We start from the raw sequence: 11,443 nt of genomic DNA, 5'->3' as shown, positions 1-11,443 counted from the left end.
GGCCGCTGAGCCTGCGCGTCCGGAGCCTGTGCTCCGCAACGGGAGAGGCCGCAACAGTGAGAGGCCCGCGTACCGCAAAAAAACAACTTAGTGGCACTCTTCCACAACACTTATTTATTATCTCCTGGTTTCTGTGAGATAGGAATGCAGGAAAGTCTCAGCTGGGCACTGGTGGCCTGAAGACTGGAGCTGGAACTGCAGGAGGTCTACAGAAGCTGAGGGCTGGTCATACATCTCTATGTAGTTTGTCTGCATGGGCTAGTTGGGCTTCTTCACAGCATGGCAGCCTCAGGACTGTTGGGCTGCTTACATACAGGCTGGCTTCCACTGAATCTCGTTATTCTTCTCTAGTACTAAATGATAGCTTGGGGAGAATAAAATTCTAGAATGGATTATTTTCCTTCAGGATTTCATAAGCAATTCTCTATTGTTTTATAACTTTCAGAATTGTGGAATGTCATTTTAATTCCAGATCCTTTATATGTCAGCTGATTTTTCTCTCTACAAGTGTTTAGAATAATCTCTTTATCCCCAGTGTTCTGGAACTTCATGTGAATCAAGGAATAGATTTGATAAACTAACTGAAGTCTTGCTTGGTTGAATTTTAAGTTCTGCTCAATTTCATGTCCCGATAACTGGGTTTCCTCCCAATACTTCATTATTCTAGCTTGAATCATTCTGTCTGTCTTAGTCTATTCTCACTATTAATAACAAAATACGAAGACTGGGTAGCTTATAAATAACAGAAATTTATTTCTCACAGTTCTGGAGGCTGAGAGGTCCAAGATCAAATAGCCTACATGATTGCATTCTGGTGAGAGCCCTCTTCCTGGTTCATAGCCAGAGACTTCTCACTGTGTCCTCACATGGTAGAAAGGGCTGAAGAGTTCTGTGGGGTCTTTTAAAAATAAGACTACTGGGCTTCCCTGGTGGCGCAGTGGTTGAGAATCCGCCTGCCGATGCAGGGGACACGGGTTCTGTGCCCCGGTCCGGGAAGATCCCACATGCCGCGGAGCGGCTGGGCCCGTGAGCCATGGCCGCTGAGCCTGCGCGTTTGGAGCCTGTGCTCCGCAACGGGAGAGGCCACAACAGTGAGAGGACCGCATACCGCAAAAAAAAAAAAAAAAAATAAGACTACTAATCCTTTTAAAATTACCTAATCACCTCCTAAAGGCCCCACCTCCTAATACCATCACTTGAGCATTAGGATTTCAACATGAACTTTGGGGGACACAAACATTCAGATCATAGTACTAAGAAACCTTTTCTGACTAACTTCCAGGGATATTAATCATTTTGTTTCCCATTCTTCAGCACGTGAATATAGTTTATAATTTATTTCTAAAACTTTAATTCTTCAGATGTTTTAGAGATTTGTTTCATTTCCCCCAGGCTCTTCTGTATGTATGAAAAAAATCATGTTTGCTATTATTTTTATATCCCTATAGCACCCATTGCAGGGACTCAGTTAAGGCAGATGATAAGTGAATGCTCTGCACCTTCCAAGAAATGAGCTGCCCCATTGTTCACTTACTGCTGTAGAGAAAGACCTTGGGACTTCTCCTTCTCTTTAGTTCAGATCAATCTGCCCCTTCTAAAAGCTAGCTCCTTCCACAAAGTACTCAGAAACAAGCCACATGATCCTCCCATGGAGTAGCAGTTTACCGTAAATGGAGTGAATTTGCAGTTAATGTATTGTTTAATCAAGCTGTTGTTTCTCCTCTAAGTCTTTAAGATGTTATACAGATTTTTAAAACACATATTCCTGTTTTAAAACTTGGTGTAAGCATAGATTTCAGAAATTTTAAAGATATTTAGTTACCTTATAAAAGTGTTTGTACACTAATTGTGTCGTGTTATATTCTATTGTGTTAATCAACCTAGTTGAATCTTTGTTCTTTGACTAGGGGGTATTGATCACTATTTTGAGGATCTTATGAAGGCAGAACATGGGAAAAAGACAAACTCTCAAAAACTGGGAAAAATGATAAAGCTACCCTGGAGATGTTTTATCCAGTTACACACCTAACAGATGAAATTCTCCATCCCTGAGAGCAAAGCAAGAGATCATCTTAATACCCAAAGTTAAATTAGTAAAACACAAACCCAATAGGATAAACTTCTCCATCTCTGGTAGTAAATAAAAAGGTGATTTTAATACTCTAAACATCAATGATAGTGATCTGGGTGTAACCTCAAGCAAGCAGTACCAGAAAATGATTGTGATTGATTTAGTTGAAATCTAATTGAATGTATTATATCCTGTCTGAAGAAAGACAACTTGAAGAGTAGTGGTCAGCACGAAGTATAGCAGAAACAAAAACAAAGAACCAGAAGTTATTTGTTTTGCACTATTCATATGGGATAAACACATTAATTCTGCTAGTCAAGAATATGGTTAGGGTGATTCAGCAGGCCTCACTGTAATTCAATTTGTTAAGATTTAATCAATGCACTTTTTTTTTGGCTGTGTTCGGTCTTTGTTGCTGCGTGCAGGCTTTCTCTAGTAGCGGTGAGCGGGGCTACTCTTTGTTGCAGTGCACGGGCTTCTCATTGCGGTGGCTTCTCTTGTTGCAGAGGCTCTAGGCGTGTGGGCTCAGTAGTTGTGGCTCACGGGCTCTAGAGCACAGCCTCAGTAGTTGTGGTGCATGGGCTTAGTTGCTCCGTGCATGTGGGATCTTCCCGGACCAGGGATCGAACCCATGTCCCCTGCATTGGCAGGCGGATTCTTAACCACTGTGCCACCAGGGAAGTCCTCAATGCACTTTTCAAGGATGGTATTCCAAATGAAAATGAAACTGAATCACAATCAGATAGAATACTTGTTTTTCCAGTATTCCAGAAAGTTTTAACATGATCCCATCTACCTACTCTTACATCATCCACTTTATACACAATAGCTCTAGGATAACATACTCAGTCCCACCTCTTATCCATTTGAACCATCAGTTACTCCTATTTGCAACAAAAATATATCTCATAACCTCCAAACTAAAAATCTACTGTTGCTCGTCCAAGATCAAAACCCTCATATTGAAAACCAACCAACTAACCAACCAACCCTCATGTTGGGCTAATCGGGTAAGATCTTAACACAGGATGTACTTTAAAAAAAAATATTTATTTATTTTATTTATTTATTTTTGGCTGCATTGGGTCTTTGTTGCTGCACGGGCTTTCTCTAGTTGAGGTGAGCGGGGGCTACTCTTTGTTGCGGTGTGCAGGCTTCTCTGCAGTGGCTTCTCTTGTTGTGGAGCACAGGCTCTAGGTGCACAGGCTTCAGTAGTCGTGGCATGCGGGCTCAATAGTTGTGGCTCACAGGCTCTAGAGTGCAGGCTCAGTAGTTGTGGCACACGGGCTTAGTTGCTCTGCGGCATGTGGGATCTTCCCGGACCAGGGCTCGAACCCATGTCCCCTGCATTGGCAGGCGGAATCTTAACCACTGTGCCACCAGGGAAGCCCCAGGATGTACATTTTTTTTTTCAGGATGTACATTTTTGACGACTAAAATTTTAAGCTTCCTAAAAACGACCTAGTTGTTTCACATGTGCAAGTCACTTCATTTCTTTGAGCTTCTGTAAAGCAAGAGGGTTTATCTAGCACTGACCTATTATGAAAATTCTATTACTGTCAGATTTTATAAGGTACAAGTATAGCCACATTTCCTAGCAAAATTAAACTTTTTCCCGAAAAAATAAACAAGCCAGTGGAACCCTCTAAATAGTGTTTCTCTAGTTGCAAGCTGCAATCCATTAGTAAATCACGAAATCAATTTAGTGGATGCACCACCTGTCAGCATTAAAAACAAGCTTAAGTAGAATAAAAGAGAATAGGAAATCTCAGACTGCATCTTAGTAATCAGTATTGTTTTGTGAATTATTTATTTCAATTTTATACATAAAAGTGTATACCGGGTTAGGATGGGACAATTTTGATGTCTGAGATACACTGCTCTAAAGCGGCGGTTGTTAAAGAGTGGGCCGAAGAAGACCCTTTTGGGGGTACGAGAGGCCCTCCCTTTCCCGATCACAAACATACGTGTGTTAGGTCAGATTTTCTTCACAAGCTTCAACCAAAACCTTTCTCAAAAGATTGAATGTAGAAGCAGGTATGAGAATTCAGCTGTTTTCATTCGAGACACACACTAAAGATATTTTCAAAACTAAAACAATTCCACTCTTCAATTTTTTTTGTTTTGTTTTAGAAAAAATACAGTCGGTTAAAATTTTTAAATGCTATTTATGTTAACCTGTTTATTATTTTTAAACGAGTTTTAAAATTTTCTGCCTTAATTACTATTACAGTAAATAGCAATAGATATGACCCACAGAAACAAAAGCACGTTGGAGTTTGCAACAATTTGAAAACCCCTAATCAATACGAAACAAAGGACTTCAGGCCTGACTCCTGGCTGGTTTAACACGGTCCCAAGCCCTGTGGGGAGCTCCCAACTGCGGCCCGCTCCACTGACACCCAGACCAGGTGTACCCCGATGAGAATCCCCGCGAATAAGAACGGGTATTGACGAAAGCGCAGGATTGCTGACGTAAGAGAGCCGACAAGTGCAGGTTCACTGCGCACTCTATACAATGTAGCTGAAAAACCAACTTGTAGCGAATCTTTGCGACACTGTCGCGTTTCGTTGGTTCCGTGCCGTAAAGACAGCGGCGGAGCCGCCCCAGGTGCAGACAGCTGACGTGCGCGGCAATGGCGGATATGGAGGACCTTTTTGGGAGCGACGCCGACAGCGATCCTGAGCGTAAAGGTGGGGTCGGCTGGGCTTGGGTGGAGGCGAGCGTGGCGGGGCTTCTGCGGCGGGAGCTCGACAGCGGTCCGGTTCCGGGTCTGCGAGCGCTCCGGCGCCGCGGGTGAGTGGTGGCTCTTCCTCCACTCCTGCCTCAGCTCCCCCTGCACTCTCGGCGGTGCCAGCCTCCCCCCGGAGGGCGGGAATGTAGTGACAGACGCAGAGTGTGTACCTCGAGGTTCTTGGTGTCCATGGAGCAAGTCGTGCCTGGGAGCGTGTGGAGCGAACGGGGCGCGGGGTAGGGGTGGAGGCCGGGCGAGCCAGCGCAGCCGGAGGAGGAACCTTGGAGTCCTGCTCTGTCCTGCCTTGCACAGGCCAGCGCAGAGTAAGGGCTCCTGTGAATGAATGGAAATTAGGTGTTCGAGAACATGGGGATGGGATGGGTGAATTTGCAGAGGGGCTCAGAATGTCCTCTTGAATGAAACCAGAGCGTGGCGTGTTGGGGAGTTTGAGATGTCTGGGTGAGGAGATTGGGAAGGATACCGAGGTAGGGCTGCATGTAGGCGTTACACGCAGAAGATAATGTGTCCTCCGAGACCCTGTGCAGAAACTAGAATTTCTTGAGTCGGTGATATTAGATTGGGGAGCATAGGAGGTCTGTGTTTGGAGAGAAGAGATGAAGGATTTGATGGTGAAATGAATTAGTGAGTGTATGTTTATGGTGCAAGGAAGTCTTTCTGGCACAAAGACTGGGTATTTGAGTTTGAAATATGAATAGGAGATATTTGAAGTCAGAAGGGGCCCAAGACCAAGTTCAGAATTCTTGCGAGTCCCCAGGCTCAAAGTAATGTAGTATCTACTTTTTTCCTTAGCATAGTGCATTATCGTGGTTGTTTTTCTCTTTCTCCAGCTTCAGTTTATTCATACTTTTTAGAGTATAGTTAAGGGAGCACCAGGTGGAAGTTTAGTGTGAGGGCTCTACCAGGATGGACATCCAGAATGTTATTTCTAGTCAGGATGTCTGGAAGTATAGAGCCCAGTACACTAATTCTTGTTACACTCACTTTGCTGTTTTCCTTTCCCCTTCATCTGTACTTGTCCATATCCTGTTCACCCTTCAAGGCACAGAACCATGTGAACCCTCCCGTGACTCACTTCCATGAAGTTGTTCATTCAGCATTTATAGATCCCCTGTCATGTTTCAGCTACTTTGCTAGATGTAGGGGATATAATGATGAAAAGATCGTTCCCCCCCCCCGCCCCGCCCTCAGCTTACGTCAGTGCTTAATGCATACTTGATAAATAATTGGATGGGTAGAAGCAATAGTGGAGGTACCCTGCAGTGCTTTCCCATTGCAAACTCAGGGTATGGGGAAGTGATGTATGGAGATGGTTGCTTCTCTGGGCTTCATGTTTTTACCTTCTTGTAAGTCTACTGCTGCATTCTTCCCTCTTACCATTAGATTATAGAACTCTCTAGGATTTACTTCCAAATCTGTCCTTGAAGGTTGCTGTTGGTCCTGAACGTAGAATGGATGTGGCAAGGTAACTCCTGTTATATCATCATATTTCATTATTTCCCTGGGCTAAGACAGACGTAGAAAATAACTACACTTAACAGATTTCTTGGTATAAGAGTGGGTAGAATTCCTACCTAGGCCCAGTGTGTTTCTTTCATGTATAAATGTGCCAGGTCTTCTTTAATTTCTTTCAACGATGTTTTGTAGTTTTTATTGTATAAGTCCTGCACTTCCTAGGTTAAATTTATTCCTAAGTATTTCATTTTGGATACTGTTGCAAGTGGAATTGTTTTCTTAATTTCATTTTTGGATTGTTCATTGCTACTGTGTAGAAATACAGCTGATTTTTGTTTGCTAATTTTGTATCCTGCAACCTTGTGGAATATATTAGCTCTAATAGTTGTTTGGGATGTGTGTGTATTCTTTAGGATTTTCTACGTATAAGATCATGTCATCTGTGAGTAGAGATGGTTTTACTTCCTCCTTTCCAATTTGGATGCCTTTTATTTATTTTTCTTCATTAATTACCCCAGCTAGAACTTTCTGTATAATGTTGAATAGAAGGGTGAGAGTGGACATCTTTGTCTTTTTCCTAATCTTTGGGAAAAAGCATCCATTTCTTTACTACCACATATGATGTTAGCTGTGGGTTTTTTGTAGATGCCCTTTATTACGTTGAGGTAATGACCTTCGATTCCTAGTTTGTTGAGTAGTTTTATCATGAAAGGGTGTTGACTTTTGTCAAATGTCTCTTCTGTATCAATTACGATGATCAAAATTTTTTCCTTTATTAATATTGTGTTTCATTTTGATTTTTAGATGTTGAATCAGTCTTGTATTCCTAGGGTAAATTCCACTTGGTCATGGTGTATATCCTTTTAATATGTTGTTGGATTTGGTTTGCTAGTATTTTGATACTATTTTTGCATACATATTTATGAGGGATATTGGTCTGTGGTTTTCCTTTTTTGTGATTTTTCGTCTGGCTTTGGTATCGGGGTAATGCTGGCTTAGAATGTGTTAGGAAATGTTCCGTTTGCTCAAGTTTTTGGAAGAGTTTGAGAAGGATAGGGATTAATTCTTCTCTAAATGTTTGATAGGATTCACCAGTGAAGCCATGTTGTCCTGGCTTTTGTTTGTTGGAAACTTTTTGATTACTGATTCAAACTCTACTTGTTATAGGTCTATTCAGATTTTGTTTCATCTTGAGTCAGTTTTGGTAGATTGTGTATTTCTAGGAATTAATCCATTTCATCTAAATTATCTAACTTGTTGGTATACAGTTGTTTATAGTGTTCTCTTTTAGTCTCATTTTATGAAAAATTTGTAGTAAAATCCCCACTTCCATTCCTGATTTTAGTAATTTGAGGGTTTTTTTTCCCCCTGGTTAGCCTAGCTAAAGGTGTGTCAATCTTAAATTTTTAAAGAGTGAACTTTTGGTTTCATTGATTCTATTATTTTTTTCTGTTCTTTATTTTATTTATCTCTGCTCTAATCTTTATTATTTTTTTTCCTTCTGCTTGCTTTGGGTTTAGTTTTCTTTTTCTAGTTCCTTAAAGTGAAAGGTTAGATTATCAGTTTGAGTTTTGTTTTGTTTTTTAATGTATGTGTTTATAGCTACAAATTTCCTTTTTAAAAAAATATTATTTATTTATTTATTTATGGCTGCGTTGGGTCTTCGTTGCTGCTCACGGGCTTTCTTTAGTTGAGGTGGGCGGGGGCTACTCTTCGTTGCGGTGCACGGGCTTCTCATTGCGGTGGCTTCTCTTGTTGCAGAGCATGGGCTCTAGGTGCGGGGGCTTCAGTAGTTGTGGCTTGCGGGCTCTAGAGCACAGCCTCAGTAATTGTGGCACATGGGCTTAGTTGCTCCGCGGCCTGTGGGATCTTCCCGGACCAGGGATCAAACCCGTGTCTCCTGCTTTGGCAGGCGGATTCTTAACCACTGTGCCACCAGGGAAGCCCTACAAATTTCCTTTTTAGCACTGCTTTCCCTGCATCCCTTAACTATTGGTAGGCTTTGTTATCATTTTCATTCATGTCAAAATATTTTCTAATTTCCCCTGTGATTTCTTCTTTGCCTCCTTGATTGTTTGAGTGCATTGTTTAATTTCCACATATTTGTGAATTTTCCAGATTTTTTTCTGTGATTGATTTCAGCTTCATTCTGTTGTGGTCAGAGAACATACTTTGTATTATTTTAGTCTTTTCAAATTTATTGAGACTTGTTTTGTGTCCTAAAATTATGGTCTGTCTTGGAGAATGTTGCATGTGCAGTTGGGAAGAATGCATATTCTCCTGTTGAGTGGAGAGTTCTACTGCTGTCTATTATGTCTGGTTGTTTTATAGCATTTTTCAAGTCCTCTGTTTCCTTACTGATCTTTTTGTTCTGACCATTATTGAAAGTGGGGTATTTGAAGTTTCCAATTGTCATTGTTGAACTGTCTCTTTCTTCCTTCAATTCTGTTGGTGTTTTTTTTCTTTTGGTGCATATATATATATATTTTTTTATTGACGTGTAGTTGATTTAAAATGTGTGTTAGTTTCTGGTGTACAGCACAGTGATTCAGTTATATATTATACATATATACTTATACATATATATTACATTTTTTTCATATTCTTTTCCATTATGATTTATTACAGGATATTGAATATAGTTCCCTGTGCTATGCAATAGGACCTTGTTGTTTATTCATTCTGTTGGGTTGGCCAAAAAGTTTGTTTGGTTAATGAATACATTTAATAAAGTTCTTGGTGAAAATGAAAAATGTGTGTTTTATTTTTACTTAAAACCGAATGAACTTTGTGGCCAACTCAGTGTATATAATAGTTTGCATCTGCTAGTCCCAAACTCACAATCCAACCCTCTCCCACACCCACTCCCCCTTCGCAACCACAGGTCTGTTCTCTATGCCTGTGAGTCTTTTTCTGTTTCATAGATAATTTCATTTGTGTCATATTTTAGATTCCACATATAAGTGATATCCTATGGTATTTGTCTTTTTCTTTCTGACTTACTTCACTTAGTAGGATTATCTCTAGGTCCATCCATGTAGCTGCAAATGGCATTATTTCATTTTTTTTATATTCCATTGTGTGTATACATATATATGTTTATATATATATCATATATATATGTCTCCATCTTCTTTATCCATTCATCTATCTATGGACATTTAGGTTGTTTCCATGTCTTGGCTATTGTGAACAGTGCTGCTATGAACATAGGAGTGCATGTATCTTTTTGAATTATAGTTTTGTCCGGATATTTGCCCAGGAGTAGCATTGTTGGATCATATGGCAACTCTGATTTTAGTTTTTTGAGGAACCTCCGTACTGTTCTCCTTAGTGGCTGCACCAATTTACTTTCACACCAACAGTGTAGGAAGGTTCCCTTTCTCCACACCCTCTCCAGCATTTGTTATCTGTAGACTTTTTTAATGATGGCCATTCTGACTGATGTGACGTGGTACCTCATTGTAGTTTTGATTTGCATTTTCCTAATAATTAGCCATGTTGAGCATCTTTTCATGTTCCTGTTGGCCATCTGTATGTCATCTTTGGAGAAATGTCTGTTTAGATCTTCTGCCTCCACACCCTCCCAGCATTTACTGTTTGTAGATTTTTTGATGATGACCATTCTGACTGGTGCAAGGTGATACCTCATTGTAGTTTTAATTTGCCTTTCTCTAATAATCAGTGATGTTGAGCAGCTTTTCATGTGCTTCTTGGCCATCTGTATGACTTCTTCGGAGAAATGTCTATTTAGGTCTTCTGCCCATTTTTGGATTGGGTAGTTTTTTTGTTATTGAGTTGTATGAGCTATTGGTATATTTTGGAAATTAAGCCCTGTTGGTCACATCATTTGCAAATATTTTCTCCCAGTCTGTATGTTGTCTTTTCATTTTGCTTATGGTTTCCTTTGCTGTGCAAAAGCTTGTAAGTTTGATTAGGTCCCATTTGTTTCTTTTTGCTTTTATTTCTATTGCCTTGGTAGACTGACCTAAGAAAACATTGGTACAATTTATGTCAGAATTTTTTGCCTGTGTTCTCTTCTAGGAGTTTTATGGTGTCATGTCTTATATTTAAGTCTTTAAGCCATTTTGAGTTTATTTTTGTGTACGGTGTGAGGGTGTGTTGTAACTTCGTTGATTTACATGCAGGTGCATATATGTTTTAAATTATTATATCTTCATGTTGGATTGACCCTTTTATCATTTTATTATGTCCTTTTTTGTCTTTTGTAACAGTTTATCTTAAGACTTATTTTGCCTGATATTAGTATAACTACTGTGCTTTTTGGTTACTGTTTACATGGAATATCTTTTTCCATTTTTTTCACTTTCAACCTATTTGTGTATTGGTTCTAAAGAGACTGTCCTGTAGACAGCATATAGATGGATCTTTTTTTAAAAAAATTATTTATTTATTTTTGGCTGCGTTGGATCTTTGCTGGTGCATGCGGCCTTTCTCTAGTTGCAGGGAGCAGGGGCTGTTCTTTGTTGCGGTGCGTGGGCTTCTCATTGCGGTGGCTTCTCTTGTTGCAGAGCACGGGCTCTAGGCACATGGGCTTCAGTAGCTGTGGCTTGTGGGCTCTAGAGCGCAGGCTCCGTAGTTGTGGTGCACGGGCTTAGTTGCTCCGCGGCATGTGGGATCTTCCCGGACCAGGGCTCGAACCTTTGTCCCCTGCATTGGCAGGCGGATTCTTAACCACGGGTCCACCAGGGAAGTCCTAGGATGGATCATTTTTAAAATTCATCCTGCCAATTTCTGCCTTTTTATTGGAGCAGTTGATTTATTTATGTTTAAAGTAATTACCAGTAAGGAAGGACTTCTGCCATTTTGATATTTGTTTTCTATGTCATGTCTCTTTTGTTCTTCAATTCTTCTTATTACTGTCTTCCTTTATGACTGCTTTTTCTGTAGTATACTGTTGTGATTCCCTTCTTGTTTCTTTGTCTGTATATTTTTAGTTTTAGTAACTTTTTTTTTTTTTTTTTTTTGTGGTACGCGGGCCTCTCACTGTCGTGGCCTCTGCCATTTCGGAGCACAGGCTCCGGACGCGCAGGCTCAGCGGCCCTGGCCCTCGGGCCCAGCCGCTCCACGGCACGTGGGATCCTCCCGGACCGGGGCACGAACCCGTGTCCCCTGAATCGGCAGGCGGACTCTCAACCCCTGC

At 40.8% G+C, this 11,443-nt stretch overlaps 1 protein-coding gene across 2 annotated transcripts in view; it reads left to right on the top strand.

Annotated features, from left to right (window-relative positions):
• Positions 1-4,635: 4,635 nt before the first annotated feature.
• The window catches only part of LEO1 (LEO1 homolog, Paf1/RNA polymerase II complex component), a 47,936-nt gene continuing 41,128 nt past the window's right edge, over positions 4,636-11,443 (top strand). Inside the window, exon 1 of one of the 2 annotated variants that reach the window (XM_028495958.2) lies at positions 4,636-4,765. In XM_028495958.2, coding sequence (XP_028351759.1) covers positions 4,708-4,765 — 58 coding nt within the window. In that variant the 5' untranslated portion in view covers positions 4,636-4,707. The remainder of the gene's footprint in view (positions 4,766-11,443) is intronic. The other variant, XM_024128765.2, reaches the window with a different exon arrangement.

This window comes from Physeter macrocephalus, chromosome 11, assembly GCF_002837175.3.
Source record: "Physeter macrocephalus isolate SW-GA chromosome 11, ASM283717v5, whole genome shotgun sequence".
In the NCBI taxonomy this organism is placed as follows: Eukaryota; Metazoa; Chordata; class Mammalia; order Artiodactyla; family Physeteridae; genus Physeter; species Physeter macrocephalus.
Note: the sequence above shows the minus strand (reverse complement) of the source record. Positions and strands in the feature narration are given on the sequence as shown.